Genomic DNA, 21,187 nt, shown 5'->3' with positions numbered 1-21,187 from the left:
TGGGTGGGGTCTCTCCTTCCTAACTGCACAAAGCTTATTGAGTCTGTAAGAACACAGATGGTAGTAAGCCTGAAAATATCTACTTACCTCTTTCCCATCTGTCTCAGTAATGAGTTGTCAGATGCTCAAAATACTGCAAGACCTATGCCACCTGAGCTCTGTAATATTCGAGATGGAGCTTTAAGATCTACTTTGTTCCTGATATGTTTAATTCATAATTCATAATCAGCAAACTGTGTACCAGGTTGGCCCTACAGAAAATTGAAAGACTCCTTGAGCATCCGGCGGATAGTTCCATGTTGTGCTATTCCGATGATCACTTTTGCCATGATAGCCTCTTTTTTTGGGAAGAGCAAGCCTCAGACCACCCTCATCAGCCTTTCTCAGCATTTAGTGCCATTTAATTAGGGATCCTATCAGTGAGGCTTGTTTTTAAGATTTTCCGGCTGATAGAACACTTCATTGTGATGAGATATTTGTCCTTCTATTTATCTTCCTCTTCAACAACTAGTTCACAGCTCTGTTTGAGCACAAGCATCAATAGAGTGTTTAGCAACTGGATGGCTAATGGAGTTTAGTGTGCTGGGAAGTTAGAATTAGAGGTGTCCTCCAGATCATGCCAAATTTAATGACAAGATATGATTTTCAGCTTCTGTCTTGATTTCCTCGCCTCAGCCAGACTGGAAGGCTGGTTGACTGGGTTGAGCTTGTAGGCTTATGATGCAAGACTGCAGCTGAGGAACTGGATTGCAGGAAAAGAAAGATTTGTCTATGAAAGTGGATTGTTGAGAAAGTCCATCCATGGAGAAGATTGAGGGTGGTGTGCTGAAAATCTGGTAAGGGTATGGTGGGAGGGTCACTGTCATTGGCAAAACCTACATTTCCTTTTTAATTTCTATGATCAGTATATTTGTATGTAAGAAATGTGTGTTTTGTCAGTTAACCGCGAGGCTTCTTACAGTCATGTTTCTCAGGTGAGCTCAAAAGATGGGAAAGGTTGAGGAGAGTTCTTCTCCTACTTTCAAGCTATTGCTGCTTCAGACCTTTTGATTAGTTGACTAGCAGCTGGTTCAATCACTTTCCAATGGAATTATCTCCATAGAGCCACTTATTGTTCTCAAAGGTAATCAGAAAATATAACTTTCCTCGTGTGACCCTTTCAAGACCAGTGTCATTTTCCAAATATGGTGGAGTAGCTAGGATGTTTAAGCATCCTATGCTAAGACTTTCACACCACTGAAGTTTGAAGCAGGCAGTCCAATGGCTCATTTAGTGTGGAATTACCCTTTTGAATTTGTTTCAGGAAGAGACATTGAATCAACATCAGTCTTTTTGTTCCCTTTTGAGATGAGGGAATGTTCCAGCCTACAAAATAAGTTAGGTGTTCCTGAGGCAGACATCTTTCTGCACTTGTCATGGTCCATTTTTAAATATAAAAATTAAGTTGAAATTCAGAATACACTAGAATGTGACACCATGGAAAAAGAATCAGCAGGGAGAAGATGGGCATGCTGGTGATAATAGTGTGGTCTATGGGGAATAGCAGCAGGTCACAGGGTCATGTGGCAGCTGGATCTGATCACAGTGCGATTATGAGTGGAAGTGACAGAGCAGCTTGGTGGGCTATGGAGAAACACTGACCCTTCCTGCCCAGAGAACAGTTTGATTCTTTTCTTTCCAACTCATGGGAAACTTGTTTGATGAGTGTTAAGGGTGGAACACGTATCATTTTAGGCAGCAATTTTCATTAATGTTTTTAAATTAAACTAGTAAGAGGTGTATTAAGAGGAGGTTGGCTGTCCAGCCCACTCTTCTCATCTGTCTTACGACTGAAAGTCAGCAGACTCCTGGAGGATTGCATTTATGTTTGACTTCTTACATCTTAATTTCCTTCTTGACCCAAATCTATCTGCTGTGAGATTTGCAATTATATCCGTTCATCCAAAAGGTATTTTTTTAAAGAACTCTGGCAGATCCTTTGACAACTGTTGCTTAATGTAATGCTCCAGTATCTCACAGTAGCCAGCATCACAATTCTAGTAGAATGTTTTTGTCAGCTAACTTTGCTTTGTTTACCAGAATCATATTGCTTTTTATTTTGAAAATTACAATTGTACCACTAGTGCACTGGCTTACTGTTGTCTTGTGACCTCAACCTCTGCTTTAATTGCCTTTGTATGCAATCTGTGGAACTATCAAACACACTTCATTTGAAATATGGTGTCAGAGTAGGGCATTTATGTATGTATTTTCAAAACTGTAAGAGAGACAACTACTAAAAGAAATATCAAGGGAGAAGTTAAAACAACAGGTTACATCTTCAAATGACTGGATGAGTCAAAATGAATATGCATTTTTCACTTCCTCCTGCCCTTAAAATTGTAAGGAGATATGAGACAGAATTTGATTTTTATTTCTACTCCAGTGGCAAAACAATGAAATAACAACCGAATTAATTAAAAATTCTGAGCATATGAGTTGCAACACGACAACAGTGCAGAGGCAGGAGTGCTATAAGCTGTATTGCATCCCAGATCTCACTGAGAAGCAGAAACACCAGACAGGAGAGGTTTTGAAAACTTTAGAGACTCTTCTGACACTATTTATGCTATTTATGAAAATAAACTGTTCAGATCAGAGCTAAAGGAAGAGTGAGGCTAATGTATGTGAGTTGAAAATGTGTTGCTGGTTAAAGCGCAGCAGGTCAGGCAGCATCCAAGGAACAGGAAATTCGATATTTCGGGCATAAGCCCTTCCGAAACGTCGAATTTCCTGTTCCTTGGATGCTGTCTGACCTGCTGCGCTTTAACCAGCAACACATTTTCAGTTCTGATCTCCAGCATCTGCAGACTTCACTTTTTCCTCTAATGTAGGTGAGTACCTACTTCTAATGTTCTTAGCAAGAGGACAACAAGAGGCTGTTTGAACATGCTGCAGGTTTTCATTGACATCACACTGTGCTGCACGGAAACATATTCACTCTCTATCTGGCTAAGAGATTGTGTTCAGTGTTCAACACAATTGCGATCTAGCTGACTTTCTCTCTGTGATAAGAAATCAATGCAAGTCACCAAGACTGGCACATAGTATCTTTCTTTGTCAGTTGGACAGAACAGACAGTCCCAGTAGAGTGGGACGAGGGGAGAGAGGACATGATGACAGAGTGTAGCATGTAACAAGTAAAGCTTAAAAGAAAAGGAAGGAATGAGAATGGGTTCACAATCTGACGGTGTTGAACTCAACATTAAGTCCAGAAGTTTGTAAAGTGTCCAGTCTGAAGATGAGATGTTGGACTCCAGGCTTTGCTTTATGCTGAGAAACATTCCAGCTAAATGTCAACAAAAGATTGGAAACAAGAACAAAATATTTGCAGAAAAGCCAGCAGAAAGATCAAAACCAGAGGACAGTATGTAAATATTGCAGAGGACATCTAACAAAAGAAAAGAAGCATGTTCAGCAGTGCAAGGTGCAATTGAAGATGCCTGAAGTAATGTATTGACAAGCAAAAGCACTTCACCTGGTTCCTGACGAAGTGAGATCTGTAGCAGAGATGTAGCAATCAATAGATATGAAAACAGTGCAATAATTTGATGAATTTGTGGATTGTTCAGCAAAGTCCTTACCTAATTTGTCATCAAGAGTGTGACTATCTGTGCAACTCACTGCTAAGGATATACGAAATAAGAAGCAGTTCTCAATAGAATCAAACAACTAGTGATGACAGTGACAGTGCTGAGGCACTAAAATTTCAAAGGTGAAGTCACTTTGCAGTGTGAAGCCAGTGAGAAAATGCAGCAAGGACAACCAGGTGCATTTTTATCAAGGATGTTATGTCAAACTGTGACAATATGCTGAAATTGAGAAAAAATGTTTGGCTGTTGTCTTTGTTTGTGAGCACTTTAATAAACACTTATTTGAGAGAGACAAAGTGACATTAGTGTCTGACCACAAACCACATCAAAAAATCGTCTTCAAACTGCTTCTGTTTCTGTTATACCATTTGCAGATATGTTATCTTGGCATGATATGCAAGTAAGGACAATGGATTTTACATTGCTGCTCTTGACAGCATTTTGGCATTGCTGATGAAAACATTGAGGAGGCCAAGACAGAATTTGGAATCTTCCAGATTCAACAGGAAGCAATAGCTTGATGTAACTTCACCAACACATTCCACCCTGACCTTAAATTTACCTGGACCATCTCTGACACCTCCCTCCCCTTCCTGGACCTGACGACCGACTTGACATGACATATTTTTTACAAACCCACCGTCTCCCACAGCTACCTGGATTACACCTCTTCCCACCCTATCTCTTGCAAAAATGCCATCCCGTATTCCCAATTCCTCCGCCTCCGCCGTATCTGCTCCCAGGAGGACCAGTTCCACCACAGAACACACCAGATGGCCTCCTTCTTTAGAGACCGCAATTTCCCTCCAACGCATCTTGCCCACATCCCGCACCTCTGCCCTCAGACCCCACCCCTCCAACCGTAACAAGGACAGAATGCCCCTGGTGCTCACCTTCCACCCTACAAACCTTCACATAAACCAAATCATCCGCTGACATTTTCGCCACCTCCAAAAAGACCCCACCACCAGGGATATATTTCCCTCCCCACCCCTTTCCGCCTTCCACAAAGACCATTCCCTACGTGACTACCTGGTCAGGTCCACACCCCCCCCCTACGACCCACCCTCCCATCCTGGCACTTTCCCCTGCCACCGCAGGAACTGTAAAACCTATGCCCACACCTCCTCCCTCACCTCTATCCAAGGCCCTAAAGGAGCCTTCCACATCCATCAAAGTTTTACCTGCATATCCACTAATATCATTTATTGTATCTGTTGCTCCAAATGCGGTCTCCTCTACATTGAGGAGACTGGGCGCCTCCTAGCAGGGCGCTTTAGGGAACATCTCCGAGACACCCGCACCAATCAACCACACCGCCCCGTGGTCCAACATTTCAACTCCCCCTCCCATTCTGCCGAGGACATGGAGGTTCTGGGCCTCCTTCACCGCTGCTCACTCACCACCAGACGCCTGGAGGAAGAAGGCCTCATCTTCCGCCTCGGAACACTTCAACCCCAGGGCATCAATGTGGACTTCAACAGCTTCCTCATTTCCCCTTTCCCCCCACCTCATCCTAGTTTCAAACTTCCAGCTCAGCACTCTCCCCATGACTTGTCCGGACTTGTCCGACCTGCCTAGCTCCTTTTCCACCTATCCACTCCACCCTCTCCTCCCTGACCTATTACCTTCATCTCCTCCCCCACTCACCCATTGTACTCTATGCTACCCTCTCTCCACCCTCACCCTCCCCGAGCTTATCTCTCCACGCTTTCAGGCTCACTGCCTTTATTCCTGATGAAGGGCTTTTGCACAAAATGTCAATTTCGCTGCTCTTTGGATGCTGCCTGATCTGCTGCGCTCTTCCAGCACCACTGATCCAGAATCTGGTTTCCAGCATCTGCAGTCATTGTTTTTATCTCGTACTCTGGAAACCATCAACTCAGCAGAGGCACTGAATGTGAAAGACCAGCGTCTTGCTCAAATCACTCTCACTGTAAGATACTTTAGGAAATTTTAAAAATTAATTCATGGGATGTGGGCATCACTAGCTAGACCTGCATTTATTGACCACTCCTAATTGCCCAGAAGGCAATTTGAGAGTCAACCACATCGCTATGGGTCTAGAGTCACATTTAGGTAAAGACGACAATTTCCTTCCCTTAAGAGGCTTTAATGAACCAGATGGGTTTTTCCAGCATTCAGCAATGGTTTCATAATAACCATGAGATTCCCAATTCTAGATATTTATTGAATTCAAATTTCCCCATCTGCCATTGTGGGATTTGAACCCAGGTTCCCAGAATGTTGCCTGAGTCTCTGGATTAATAGTCTGCCGATAATACCACTGCACCATTACGTGCCCATACATAGATGAGGCCAAAAGGCATTGTTCAAAAGACAGAGTCATTATCCCTGAGGAGATGAGAAAAGAAATGCTGAAGTACACCTATGTAAGCCGTCAAGAAGTTGAACCTAGTCTGAGGAAAGCAAGAAAAAACGATTTAACTAGTCACAGCTGTGCAATGAGATTATGATCACATCAGCCAGTGAGGTGCTTGTGAAGAATAGCAATCTAAGCAAAGTAATGAGCTGCTTATGACACATCACATCCCAGATAGGCCATGAATGTACATTTTCGCTTTCACAGAAACTAATCATCTTGTCACTATCAACTGCTACTGGGAGTTAGACCAACTGACAACAACGACAGTCATGGCATAGCACCTAGGAGGAGCAGCTAACAAACTGAGCACACATTCCATTAGGACACCATCTTGATTTAAAGACTGTGTGTGCATGTGCAGAGACTGAGGAAATGGAAGTGACTCAAATTTACACACCGTTTTATCAATGATATTGTTATTTGTATCCATGTATATTCGATAACATGCGTAACTTGTAAGTGCAAATGACCAGTACGTGATTTTATTTTAATGATAAAGAGGATATTCAGAGAAATGCAGTTTTATTTCGTGTGCTGACTGATTTGCAGTAATAATATGACCCCAACTTCGCTGTAAGTGCTTTTGTCGCAGTCTTTGGAAGGCATTAAACACACACCACATGAAATTTTCTTTTTTCTTTCTGTTTTATTTTTCTCTCTCAATTTTCTCTTTCTCCTTTTCTCTGTTTTTTCCTTCTCTCTAGTTTTTCTTCTCTCTCTCCCTGCTCTTGGTTTTCTTTGGCTTTCTTAATTACAGTTTATTTTTCTCTACTTTTATCTTTTGATTGTTAATTTGTTTCGTTCCTTGCTGAATCTATTTTCCTTTCTATGTGTACCTACATTTTTCAGACTCTGTCTAGCATGCACTCCCTTTCACCTGTACCTCATTGATCTTCACTCCATCAGCTTTCTTTTCTCTAGTGCCATTTCTTCAGGTATTTTTCTATTTCTTCCTGTTTTTCTCACCTTATCTGTTTGTCTCTTCAGTCCTTTTCTCTACCTTTCCTCTCATTTCTTTCTTCCTTTTCTTAATTGACTGTGCGGTTTGTCTTGGCAAGTGTACAAGTTAGATGGCCAGACAGCTGATGATAATGGGCAGTACAAATTGAAGTATTCCACAAGGTTAGTGAGAGAAAATGTGGAATAGGAGAGGATTGAGGACTGGACAATGCTGATTGTGGGAGGTTGACTCTAGTAACTGTGCAAAAGTATGAATGACATAAGAGAGGTGACTGAGCTGTGTTGAGGAGGAAATGTGCCATAATTGATCCCCACTCATCCCTGTACCTGTGGCTATTGAATTATGTTCACGTTGATGATTCTCACTATTTAACCGGGTTGCCCAGTTCCAAGAATCTAATCTCAGAATATTGACACTGCTCAATTTTTAATAAAAATGGAATATTCTATGCAATTGGTTAAACAAACATCTACAAAAACCTCACTATAATTGAAATGCTACACCACATTAGTGTGTTTACATAGATGCTCTAGTATGATGTTTTCTATTTGGGGGAAAAATGTCATGCTCTAAGTTTGTAATGCATACATGATCATAAGGTATTATCATTGTCATTCCATTAGATTACTTCATTGCATTTTTTTTTAAATGCTAATGTATTATTATTCTGCCAAGCTTCAGCCCTCACAGTCAGTGCTGACAGAATGGCTGACAGCTTTCACACATTGAAGTAGGTGGCTGCAGAATTAAGTTGTTTATTAAGCTTAATGCTTTCCATTTTACCATTGAGTTATACAAGTTATACTTTCTGTTATAAATATTTTTATGTACTGGAAATAGTAATTTTCTATGTTTGCTATCTCTTTTAAATGAGCATCACTTATGTGGATCTCTACGGAGATGCAATTGAATTCAGTCCAGTTTCTTTGTTATACACATGCACATTTCATTGTAAAGGCTGCCCTCAGCAGACAGCATTAAGACCAGCCTAAATTTCTTCAGTTGATTAATTTGCCTAAATTAAGAGTAAGAGTTGGCAAAATGACTTAGGACTCTCACTTAAAAACACTTTGTCCTGGTAGCCTCATAGGAAACTGCCCCTTATAGTGTTGTGCTGTGTAAGCTGAATAACCCCAGGTTTGTTCCTCTTCTGAGTTGATTTTATTTGAGTGGTGAATTGATGCGTGACAGTTCATTACTGTCACTTGGAAGGGGAAGAATCAGCTTAGGTTCCTGCTCTCTGTTGCTATGCAAGGTTCCCCACTGGAATGTACATGGAGCCTGGATGCCAAAATCAGGTGCTATTGACATGCTTTTCACAACCTGCAGTCAAATGCTCACCACAGCTTTGTGTGTAAAGAAAGTGTCCACAAATGTCCTTTGGAAACCATACTCTAGAAGGAGTTATTACCTTTAGAAGAGGAGGACAGTAAAGGAAAGAATTTGACATAATTAAAGAAATTGTTAAATATTTCTCTTTGTTCAATTTGAAAATTCTTTACACAGTATGGTACAGACATAAGCGGATTAGAAACTCTTGGATTCAATTCCCCGATGTTGATGGGTTTTCCAGTCTACGATTATAGTCAACAACCTGCATTCATACAGCATTTTCCACAGGCAACTGTCAAGGCACTTCAATAGAAGAAAGAGTAATGATTGCTGAGACCTGAAAGGAGAACCTAAGAAGGATGATGGACATGTAGATTGAAGAGATTGGTTTTGGAGGTGCATGACAATTAGAGAGGAATAGGGTACAGTTCCCAAAAGTACAATTTGATAGAGGTAATAGCTTCTATCAAAAATAGTCAGGGAGAAAAGGAAAGAGAAATATATAAAAAACTGGAGTTAAAGGAATGGATATTTCATGGGAAGATGGAGGGTGAGGGAGAAAAATACAGAATGGAGAGAAAACGACCAGGCTGGAGAAGAGTAGAGAGGAAATTGTCGTACAAGACATCTCAGAAGGATTTTAAGAGGCAGAAAGTCTAAGTCAGTAAGGTTGGGATGGTGAGCAATGACTTTTTGCATAGCAAGGTAAGCAGAGGTTTGACCAAGTTGGAGTTAGATTGGGAAGACAGCAAAGAGATATTTGGAGCAATAGAGAATTATGATGTTAAAACATCTGGAAAGAGGAAAGAGAAGACATTCTGAACAAGTAAGAGGTCTTTATGGTTGATGGGATACTGGGTCTGAACCAAGCACAGATTCTAACATTGCATTTTGATTACAAACTGTTTGGTTCAGTGATAGACAGTGACCAAGAGGAAGTGATTGAGTAATTCCAAGGGAGCAGAGATGGAAGAGTAGCCTTTTTTTTGGAACTGAGATGTAGTCAATACTTTACATATGGAGGGTCACTGTCGGTTTATGTATGTTAACAACTGGATGGAAATAAGGATAGCCCTGTTGGTATCTCCACATAGCATGTTGTTGGGAGGGTGTAATGACAAGCTAGCATTAGTGATGCAACAATACCAGTGCTATATTTCTATAGCTTCAATATGGTCAACAAGCAATGGAGTTAAAAAAGAAAGACTTATTGAACTGAATAGAAGCGAGGCATTGAAAAGAGAGAGACGTGACTTACAATCTATCGTTCTGTGGAGAGCATCAGGAGGGCTAATGTACTATAGCCACAATCACAGAGGATCTATTTGTAATATGTTAGATCATTTTGATGCTATTTTAAAAAAAAGTCAAACTGAAAAGATCTTAAGAAAAGATGCTTTTAACAAAAATTGAGCAACTTAGATCATCCACCACTCATCATTTTCTTTTCCAAAGTTATTGTTAGAGAAAAATAAATGAAATAAATATTTACATATCAGCTCCATGTCAAACATCTGTGGCTTGATTTCTTTCTTTGTTAACTTATGCTGAGTGACTTTGGTATAAAAACTCGATTTAGTTTCTTTAATCTCGAAAGTGAGATTTAAAATTGACATACTGTCTCATCTGTACCACTGTCCTCTAAGATATTGGTAGAGTACTAATTCTGGCCTCTTGGGCATTCCCAGTTGTCACTATATCACCACTGGGGGCCATGCTTTCAGTTAGTTAGGACCCTTGTTCTGGAATTTCCTATCTACATGACTCCATTTTGCTTTCCTTCCTAAGATATTCCTTAAAACCTATCTCTTTGACTGAGCTTCTGGTATGCCTGTTGCTCCAGATAATAGGGATCATTACAATGTTATCTTTTTGTGCCTTTAACCCAGCAATTCACAAGAAACACTGGTGAAGAAGCAGCACATTGGACACGTGGCCTTTATTACAAAATCAGCAGTTTCTTTTAGTTAAGTTTCTAAAGGTCTTGTGCCTTTTAGTGGGATTAATGAACAGTTGCTTGATGGGAAAGAAGTGGGTAGCCAGATCTGGATGAGGCGTAATACTGAACAAGGGCTGGGTTGTTGAGCCAGGGGAGCGGTTGGGGTGTGGAGGTAAAACGGCAAGAGTTCAAGTTGTATCCTGGAGATAGGTAATCAGGTCAGGTGATTAGACAAGTCGTGGGATTGAGTGGTCAGTCTGGGGATGCATCAGGGATGTGCAGGAGTAGTTTGAGCTTTGAGATTGCATGTCTGAGGGTGCTGAGGGTTGCATTATTAATCACGAATTACACCAGAAAGTAAGCAACATAACAATTTTAGGTGAAAGTGAGTACTGCAGATGCTGGAGGTTAGAGTCAATTTTAGGGTTAGGTATCTGGATGAGTCCTGAATATCCAGCCCAATCTCGAGCGCAGCTCAGTGTAACTACTTGCATAGTTTTCCCAGGCATTGCAAATCAGCTCTTTGGCAATGGAAACTTCCTGGACAATTACAGTGCATATACACAGGTCAAACCTCTCTCTGCACCCTGCTGCATACTAGTAGCAAAGGTTATATCCATTACTGCCCCCAGAGTCTGGGAGATCTAACCTTGCATGGCTCAGTTTCGTATTCAAAGTTTTTGCGAAGATTTGTAGCTCGGGTGCTCGTTGTTGTGGTTCTGTTCGCTGAGCTGGAAGTTTTTGTTGCAAACGTTTCGTCCCCTGGCTAGGCGACATCATCAGTGCTTTAGAGCCTCCTGCGAAGCGCTTCTTTGATGTTTCTTCCGGTATTTATAGTGGTCTGTCCTTGCCGCTTCTGGGTGTCAGTTTCAGCTGTCCGCTGTAGTGGTTGGTATATTGGGTCCAGGTCGATGTGTTTGTTGATGGAGTTTGTGGATGAATGCCATGCTTCTAGGAATTCCCTGGCTGTTCTTTGTCTGGCTTGCCCTATGATAGTGGTGTTGTCCCAGTCGAATTCATGTTACTTGTTGTCTGTGTGTGCGGCTACTAGGGATAGCCGGTCGTGTCATTTCGTGGCTAGTTGATGTTCATGTATGCGGATTGTTAGCTGTCTTCCTGTTTGTCCTATATAGTGTTTTGTGCAGTCCTTGCATGGTATTTTGTACACTACATTAGTTTTGCTCATATTGGGTATCGGGTCCTTTGTTCTAGTGAGTTGTTGTCTGAGCGTGGCTGTTGGTTTGTGTGCCGTAATGAGTCCTAAGGGTCGCAGTCACTGAACTGACAGCCAGACTACTGCGACCCTTAGGACTCATTACGGCACACAAACCAACAGCCACGCTCAGACAACAACGCACTAGAACAAAGGACCTTATACCCAACGTGAGCAAAACTAATGTAGTGTACAAAATACCATGCAAGGACTGCACAAAACACTATATAGGACAAACAGGAAGACAGCTAACAATCCGCATACATGAACATCAACTAGCCACGAAACGACACGACCGGCTATCCCTAGTAGCCCCACACACAGACAACAAGCAACATGAATTCGACTGGGACAACACCACTATCATAGGGCAAGCCAGACAGAGAACAGCCAGGGAATTCCTAGAAGCAGGGCATTCATCCACAAACTCCATCAACAAACACATCGACCTGGACCCAATATACCAATCACTACAGCGGACAGCTGAAACTGACAACCGGAAGCGGCAAGGACAGACCACTATAAATACCGGAAGAAACATCAAAGAAGCGCTTCGCAGGAGGCTCCAAAGCACTGATGATGTCGCCTAGCCAGGGGACGAAACGTTTGCAACAAAAACTTCCAGCTCGGCGGATAGAACTACATCAGTTTTATATATTATTTCAGGATGCTCCTGCAAAGTGACTTGGGATATTTCACAATGTTGAGAATGCTGTATCAATATAAGTTGTCGTTGATTTCTTTACATTGCTGGAATGTGTTATAATGAAATAAGTTGTGTATACCCGCTTAACTGGGTATGTCTACTTTTGACTATTTTTCACAAAGTAAACATTACAAAGCTGACTTTCTTCTTTTCACAATGCTAGGTCTATAGAGCCACCTCAAGACAGTACATCAGTATCTGGAGTTCCGGAGAAACAACGGCCAAAAGCTCCACGCCTAAGGAAACTTACAAGACAATACAGCTTGTGAGTCCTGTGTGATTGCTTACCTGAAGTTTTTTAAATTTAGTCAAATGTCCACCATAATGTCTCGAAAAGGGAAAAATCGTGAACATTTGTATATAAAATTCATCATGTTGCATGTTTAATATTTGAATCTTACCAATCACCAACACTGGTTGTTAAGACAGAAGGTTACACCTGTATGCATTAACCAGTGTGAAGGTAATGCAATGAAGTGTTGCACACTATACCAAAAGAAGGACGAGTTCACTATATTGAAGGGTATAACTTAAGTAGGCATAGTGAAATAACAAGGTTTAATTTCACACTCATGAGTTACTGTATTAAATTTCCAGTCTTAGCTTGGAGATCATGGAATTGCTGGCAATACCATGTTGCAAAGAAATTTGGGAAAGAAAACAGTCATCTGCAGCTATACCTTGCTGACTACAGCATATCTGGATGAATCAGTCTGTTGGTCTAGTTATACAATGCATGTTTTGATAATTTGGCAGTGTGACTCTGAACTTTACAATTCAGTATCATGCAGCATAACTACCCTCTCCTTTTGATTATATGTGAAACACCAGATGATTAAAAACCTTAACTATTAAGCTGGGTTTAGGGGAAGTGAGTCTGGTCTTTCTGGTCATCCCAATACTTAACTCAATGGTTAACACAACACATCGAGCTTATTTCAGAAAAAAAATCACAAAACACAGCTGCAAAAATCTAAGCACATCCATAGAGAATGATATGGGATTACAAAACCAAAATAATGCCGTGCTGAAAATCTAATATAAAAACAGAAAAGACTGAAAATACTCAGTAGATCTTGCAGCACTTGGAAGGAAAGAAATAGAGTTAATGTTTCAGGGCTATCAATAACTGACCAAGAAAGCAATAATTTCCAGTGTGATTAAGAGCATGAGTAAGTGACGACAGGGCTACCATGGAAAATTAATGCGTTGTGCAGAACTCTATTAAAATGGATTATTGGATGATGTATTAACATTTTCGCAACAGTGTTTTGGTTCCATATTCGAGTATTTCGACCTGTATTTGAGGCGTAGGTATTGCAAAATCTTTTATTTACATTTTTTGATAAAATCTGGAAATCATGAACTGCATTAATTACCCATTCCTACCTGCTTTTGAGAAAGGGTAGGCCACTGCCTTGGACCACTGCAGTCTGTGTGCTGAAGGTATGCTCACAGTGCTGTTAAGGTGAATTAGAACTTTAATCCACTGACAAAGAAGAAATGATGATATACTTCCAAATGAAAATTATGGATGACTTAAAGGAGAACTAATGGTGTTCCCTTGTACTTTCAGCCTTTGTTCTTCTCTGTAGTAAAGTTTGAGGGTTTGGAAGCTGTTTAATAATGAGCCTTAATGAGTTTAATTCATCCATCTGGTGGATCATGTAAAGTGTAGCTACTGTGCACCTTTGATAGGTAAGGTAGTGGATGAGGTGCCAGTCAAATGGACTGTTTTATCCTGGATGATGTCAAACTTATTAGGTATTTTTGGAGCTGCATTCATTCAGGCAATTGGGGAGGTTTGTATCACACTCCTGACTTGTGCCTTGTAGGTGGTAAAAAGGCTTTGGGGAATTGGGAGGTGAGGTAAACCTTTACTTTTTCCTATCTTTGTAGCCACAGTATTGATGTGGCTAGTCCAGTTAAATTTCTGGTCAATAGTAACACCCAGGATATTGCTGGAGAGGAATGGGAATCTCCTCCTGAAATTGCAGTGGAGATGGTTAGATTCTTTCTTGTGACAGATGATCATTTCCTGCCACTTATAAGGAAAGAATGTTACTTTTTTTTCATTCTTTCAAGGAATGTGGACATTGCTGGCTAGGGCAGCAGTTATTGCCCATCTCTAATTGCCCAGAGGACAGTTAAAGGTGAAGCATATTCACCATCTGTCTGGGGTTCTGTATTATTAAGTAAAAAATGAGGTCTGCAGATGCTGGAGATCACAGCTGCAAATGTGTTGCTGGTCAAAGCACAGCAGGCCAGGCAGCATCTCAGGAATAGAGAATTCGACGTTTCGAGCATAAGCCCTTCATCAGGAAGGATGAAGGGCTTATGCTCGAAACGTCGAATTCTCTATTCCTGAGATGCTGCCTGGCCTGCTGTGCTTTGACCAGCAACACATTTGCAGCTGTTTCTGTATTATTAGCCTAGTGACATTACTACTTATCACCACCACTTGCCAGTCCAAGCTTGAATGTTGACCAGATCACATTTATATAAGCATGGACTTCTTCATGTGAATATTTGCAAATAACATTGAACACTGCAACCACCAATAAGCATCCATGTCTGATGATATAGTGGAGGGGGTGTATTTGAAAAAAACAACCAAAACTGGTGGGGTTGGGACACTTCCCTGAAAACTCATTCAGTGATGCCCAGGGCTAAAATGAAAGACCTTCAACAATTACACCCATCTGCCTTTGACAAGTAAGAGAAAGAAAAAAATTTTAAAGTTCAAATCCTGACCACAGAGATGAGCTCCTGTGCCTCCACATTTGAAAGCAGTCAGTAGCGTGTGGGAGACTATGGTTTAGTGGTATTATCGCTAGTGTTTTAATCCAAAAACTCAGCTAATGATAGAGTCATAATGCTGTACAGTATGGAAACAGACCCTTGCCAATCAGATACCTTAAATTAAACTAGACCCATTTGCCAGCATTTGCCCCATATCCCTCTGAACCTTTCCTATTCATATACTCATCCAGATGTCTTTTAAATGTTGTGATTGTATCAGTCTCCACCACTTCTTCTGGCAACTCATTCCATACACGCACCACCGTCTGCATGAAAAAGTTGCCTCTTAGATCCCTTTTAAATTTTTCCCCTCTCAGCTTAAACCTGTTTTTGGACTCACCAACCCCTGGGAAAAGAGTTTGGCTAGTTACCCTCATGATTTTATAAACTTCTGTAAGTCACCTCTGATGCTCCAGGGTATAAAGCCCTAGACTATTCAGCCTCCTTCCATGGATCAAACCACCCAACCCTGGCAAAGCCTTGTAAATCTTTTCTGCATCCTTTCAAGTTTCACAACATCCTTCCTGTAGCAGGAGACCAGAATTGCATTCCAAAAGTGGCCTAACCAATGTCCTAGGAGAAAGTGAGAACTGCAGATGCTGGAGACCAGAGCTGAAAATGTGTTGCTGGAAAAGCGCAGCAGGTCAGGCAGCATCCAAGGAGCAGGAGAATAGATGTTTCAGGCATGAGCCCTTCTTCAGGAATCATTCTCCTTGGATGCTGCCTGACCTGCTGTGCTTTTCCAGTAACCAATGTCCTATACAACTGCAACATGACCTCCCATCTCCTATATTCAATTTACTGATGTATAAAGGCAAACAAACCAAATGTCACCTTCTTGTCTACCTGTGACTCCACTTTCAAGGAACTATGAACCTGAATTCCAAGATCTCCAGGACTTTACCATTAACTGTATAAGTCCTGCCCTGATTTGCCTTTCTAAAATACAGCACCTTGCAATTATCTAAATTAAACTCTATCTGCCACTCCTCAGCCCATTGTCCCGATATGATCAAGGTTCTGTTGTACACTGAGGCAACCATCTTCGCTGTCCACTACACCTTCAAGTTTGGTGTCATTTGCTTATTAACCATACCTCTTATTCTGGGAGAGTGGGTTCAAATCCTGTGGAATACGAATTCAATTTTTAAAAAATCTGGCATTGAGAGTCTAATGATGAACATGAATCCATTGTCAATTGTTGGAAAAGCCCGTCTAGTTCACTAAAGACCATTAGGGAAGGAAATCTACTGTCCTTACCTTGTCTAGCCTAGATTTGAATCCAGATCCATAACAATGTGGTTGACTCTTAACTGCTCTCTGGGCAATAAATGCTGGCATAGTCAGATCTGCCCATATTCTGTGAGTGAATACATTTTTAAAAAGCATTCCAGAGGTGTGGATCCAGAGGTCAATCTGCAACAGAATGACATTATAAACTACAAGGTGAATCAGTGATGAGTGATCAAACCAGGACCATCTAAAAAGAAACCAAAAATGTCCAACCTCCCCACTAAGTGAGAAATTGAATTTCAATTTGTCACAAAAAGTGTGATTGCTTCATATATGACTAAATATATTGATAAGTAAGAAAGGGAATTTGGAACAACACCACATAACAATGCATAGTCAAGTCAAGGATAGTTTTTCTTTGAACAGCACGTTCCAGATAAGGTTGATGAGCTGAAAGCTGTTTTGAAAGCTCAACAGTCATTTTTTTCTAAACCAGCAACAAAAATAAGTCCTGCTGTGAAGCATCCTTTCACGTTTGTCATCTTCTGGCAAAATACAAGAAATCATTGACAGATGGTGAAGCGATTAAAGAAGAAATGAATGTGACTGCAGACTCTTCATTACAAGACTTTGAGAACAAAGAAGAAATAGTAACCACCATCCTGAGCAAGTCACTTGGAGCTTCCACAGTATGAAGAAAAGTGGAATCTTTGTCCAAAAATGTCTTTCAGCAACTACAGCAGGACCTGAAGGACTGTTGATGCTTCTTATTGCAGTTCAATTAATCTATCAATATGACTGACACAGCTCAGTTGCCTGTTTTTGGGCATGTGGTTTTTAAGGACACAACTAAATAGGTTATTCTCACCCTTTTATCTGTTAAAGAGGGAATAAAGAGTGAAGATAAATACCACAAATTCAAAAAATATATGCTTGAGAAAAATATTCCACTCAAGAAACTGGTTTCTACCATAACTGATGGTACACCAGCAATACTTTGCGTAAATATGACCTTTGTTGCATTTTGCAGAAATTATCCTTGCTTCCCCACTTTTCTGTATAATTCATCAAGAGTACAATTGTGAATCTCATTTAATGAAGTTTGTTAAAATTGTAAACATGATTCATGTAAGAGGCCCTCAGCACGACTTCTAAAGATATAAACTTGATGCTACCAGGGTGGTCTCACTAATCCCCATGCTAATATGAGGTGGTTAAGTTGAGGGAAGGACCTGCAAAGACTTTCAGATATTATGCCTGAATTTGTCACAGTTCTTAAATCAAGGAATGAATTGTGCAGTTAACTGTCAGACAATGCATGTTCTCTTGACTTTGGATTCCTTATCGACATTATGTCACAACTGTAGATATTAGGGATGGCCCAGTGGTTAGGACTGTTGCCTAACAGTGCCAGGGACCCAGATTTGAATCCAGCCTTGGATACCTGTTTATGTGGAGTTTCCTCTGGGTGCTCCAGTTTCCTCCCACAGTCCAAAGATGTGCAGGTTAGGTGGATTGGTCATGCTAAATTATCTCATAGTGTCCAGGGATTCACATGGCTAGATTAGCCATGAAAATTGAAGGGTTACAGGGATAGGGTAGAGTTGGGATGTTCCTCTTCAGAGGGTCTTTGTAGATTCAATGGATCGAATGGCCTACTTCCACATTGTAGGGATTCTATGACCACTGAACGAGCTGAACAATGAACTGCAGGAAAAGGACAGAGACTTGACACATATAATCAGTGCTGTGATCACACTCTAATTAAAACTAGGTCTGTGGTCCTCCCAATCAAAATATAAAATGTGCAACACTTCCCAAATCTGTAGAAAATACTAGGAAAAAATCAACACACCAAAAAAAACTGGTTCCACCCTGAAAAACTCTGTGCACACCTGAGGAAGTTGGCAGAGGAATTCAACTGGCGGTTTCAGGAATTAGACATGATGGAACAACTCATCGTGTTTGTCTCAAATCCATTCTTTTTCGCAGATATTGGTGGCTTGGCAACTAAATTCAATCAGGTGTTGATTTTGTTTCTGTGAAAAATGGCATCGAGCTGGAAGTCAGATCAGGGGGCTATAGTTTTGGGGGAATTCATAAACAAAGAAAAATGCCCATTCCTACCTTCCTGTGCTTTTAAAGTAAAAGCTTATTTTTGACTTCGTGTACCTTTGTTCTCCCAATGAAAATAATCACTAGCAAGTATTGCATTTGCCTCAGATAAAGGGATGGATTGTGTACAAGTAGCAACCTTTATCATGTTCTACTGTTTCCTCAAGGTTCTTTTACAATAAGATTATTAATTAGCCCTTTCTCATTGCATAATCTTAGATCCAAAATAGTCTGTGGCCTAGTTGGTTCCTCAATATGTTGCATAAATGCTTCCTTAATAGCATTGGTGCTCATCAGTCTATATGTAGTTTGAAGTCACTCATATTACTCACACACCATGCACCTTTTAGTTTTTTTTTACTGTGTCCTACAGTACCAGTTGTGTTTGGTGGTCTGTAAGCCACTTGTAACAGTTTCTACTGCACCTTGCTGCCATCGACCATGGCTGATATTTTCTCGACCCCATACTCCTGCCTCCTCCCCATGATACTTGATCTCCATCACTATCCTTTCATTTGCAGCTCCTGGTCTTAGTCATCTGCAGCCAGTTTTGAGAGTACACAAAGCAACAATTAGCTGTGAACAGATGCATAAAATAAATCGTTGATCAATGGTTTTCTTGAGCTTGTTGGGTGACTTGGCTTCTGCTTATTCTTTATCAGGAACAGCTAGAAAGTGAGGAAACATGAGTGAAGCCTGAGTGTTTCATATTCTTTTTAAAATGCTTTCATAAACATTATAAGAGACTGATTTTCCAAACAGCTGTAATACTCCAGTGTACTCCCACCAGTCGTTCTTGGGATTGGAAGGGTTGCAGAATGTATCTACAAGTATAGTGATTTTCGTCACTGATGAAGTTTGAGGTACAGTAATAGCCCATAAATCAAAGCACCAAAAGGCAATTCTGACTTAATACTTGTTTTCATTTTAGAGAATTAAATTGTTACTGTTTGTGATATTTGCTGTTATCCGGGACTATGCAATACTTAGGACATAAATTAAATTGTTTTCAATACATATCTTGTGAAAGTAGTTGTCCAGAGACTAAATGTACATGATCTGAACTCTTGTCCAAAAAGTGGGTGATTCTTATTGAACTAATTTCTGGAAATTGTGATGTTCTTGTCTGGTGGGAGATGAATGTGTTTATAGTAATTTCCTTTATTCTCTGACAGTAATCACAGTGATGAGGATGACCTGCCTCCTGCATTAGCGGCAGCCACTCGAAACAGCCCTCCACCAGTCAGCAAACAATCCAATTCTGATGTTCAGTTACAATATCCCACCTGCATTAAGGTATATTACTGTTACTGTAATTACTGTTATGCTAACTGCAATGTAGTGATATCCTCTGTCACATGTTAATTACAACCTTGTCTCAACCATTTAAAAAGCATGAGAAAGAGTATAGAGTCATTTATTTAACATCATTTACCTCTTAAGGATACTCCAAAAGACTGGCCAGTTATTGTAAAGTATTGTTACTGTTAGAATGTAACTTCCAGAGTTCTTAGCAGTGTTACCCTGAATTTTCTTACTGGCTGCACAGCCCTTCAAGACCCAGGTGCAGCACCAACTTCTGGAACCGGAAACCAATTCACTGATAGGCATAAAAATGCTGATCACCACGCACAGAACATCAGAAAGAATGGAGGGATATTGGTTCTGAGCATTTCAGATGCCAGTCTTCAGCCAATTCAATTAATTTCACATGATATTCAAAAACAGGTGAAGGCATTTGATGCTGCAAAAGCTATGGGACCTGACAACATTCCAGCAATAGTACTAAAGACTTGTGCTTTAGAATTTATCATGTCCATGGCCAAGCTGTTCCATTGCAGATACAACAGTGCCATCTACCTGACAATATGGAAAATTGCTCAGATATGTCTTCTACAACAAAAACAGGTCAAATCCAACTTGGCTAATTACTGTCCGATCAGACTATTCTCAATTATTACAAGGGTGATGGAAATAGCCATCTGCTGTCAAACACTAGTTACTTGAATTTTGGTACAGGAGTAAGCCAATCAGCTCCTCAAATTTGTTTGCCATTTATTGAGATCACAGCTGGTATGTAGCCTAACTCCATATACCTGCCAATAACCTTTGATATCTGTACTTGAGAACTTATCTATTTCAGATTTAAAATTAACAACTGCTCTAGCATCAACCACTGTTTGATGAAGAGAGTTCCAAACATCTACCAACCTTTGTGTATGGAAATTTTTCTTAACATCCGTCCTGAATGGTCTGGCTCTAATTCTCAGACTATGCCCCCCGAGTTCTAGAATCCCCAACTAGTGGAAATAATTTATCTTTGTCAACCCTGTCTTTTCCTGTTAATATCTTGAAGACTTCATTCAGATCACCCCTTAACCTTCTAACAGGCCAAATTTGTGTAATCTCTCTTCATAATTTAATCCTGAAGTTTAGGTATTATTCTTGTAAACCTACGTTGTACTCCCTCCAAGGCAAGTATATCCTTCCTAAGGTGTGGTGCCCAGAACTGGTCTCAGTCCTCCAAGTGCAGTCTAACTAGGATTTTGTATAACTGCAGCATAACATCTTCATTCTTGTACTTCAGTCCTTTAGATATAAAGGCCAGCATTCCATTAGCTTTAATGACACTTATTCTGCAACTTTTCATCACATTTCAAAGACGTATGCCCCTGAACCCCTAAGTCTTTGTGAACATCCACTGTATTTAACTTCATACCATCTAGAAAGTATCCTTTTTAAATCCAAAATGGATCACGTTACATTTGCTTACATTGATCTCCACCTGCCATGTCTGACTCAGTCTATCAATATCCCTTTGGAATTCTATGTTATCATCTACTTGGTCTATAGCGGCATCTAACTTTG

The 21,187-nt window shown here is 40.5% G+C and overlaps 1 protein-coding gene across 1 annotated transcript in view; it reads left to right on the top strand.

Annotated features, from left to right (window-relative positions):
- LOC132816198 (band 4.1-like protein 4B) overlaps positions 1–21,187 on the top strand; it is a 373,493-nt gene that overhangs the window by 316,507 nt on the left and 35,799 nt on the right. Inside the window, exons 21-22 of the mRNA XM_060825694.1 lie at positions 12,333–12,434; positions 19,495–19,615. Of these exons, the coding sequence (XP_060681677.1) occupies positions 12,333–12,434; positions 19,495–19,615 (223 nt within the window). The remainder of the gene's footprint in view (positions 1–12,332; positions 12,435–19,494; positions 19,616–21,187) is intronic.

This window comes from Hemiscyllium ocellatum, chromosome 5, assembly GCF_020745735.1.
Source record: "Hemiscyllium ocellatum isolate sHemOce1 chromosome 5, sHemOce1.pat.X.cur, whole genome shotgun sequence".
Lineage (NCBI taxonomy): Eukaryota > Metazoa > Chordata > Chondrichthyes > Orectolobiformes > Hemiscylliidae > Hemiscyllium > Hemiscyllium ocellatum.
The sequence above is the reverse complement of the archived record's forward strand: the minus strand, read 5'-3'. Positions and strand labels throughout refer to the sequence as shown.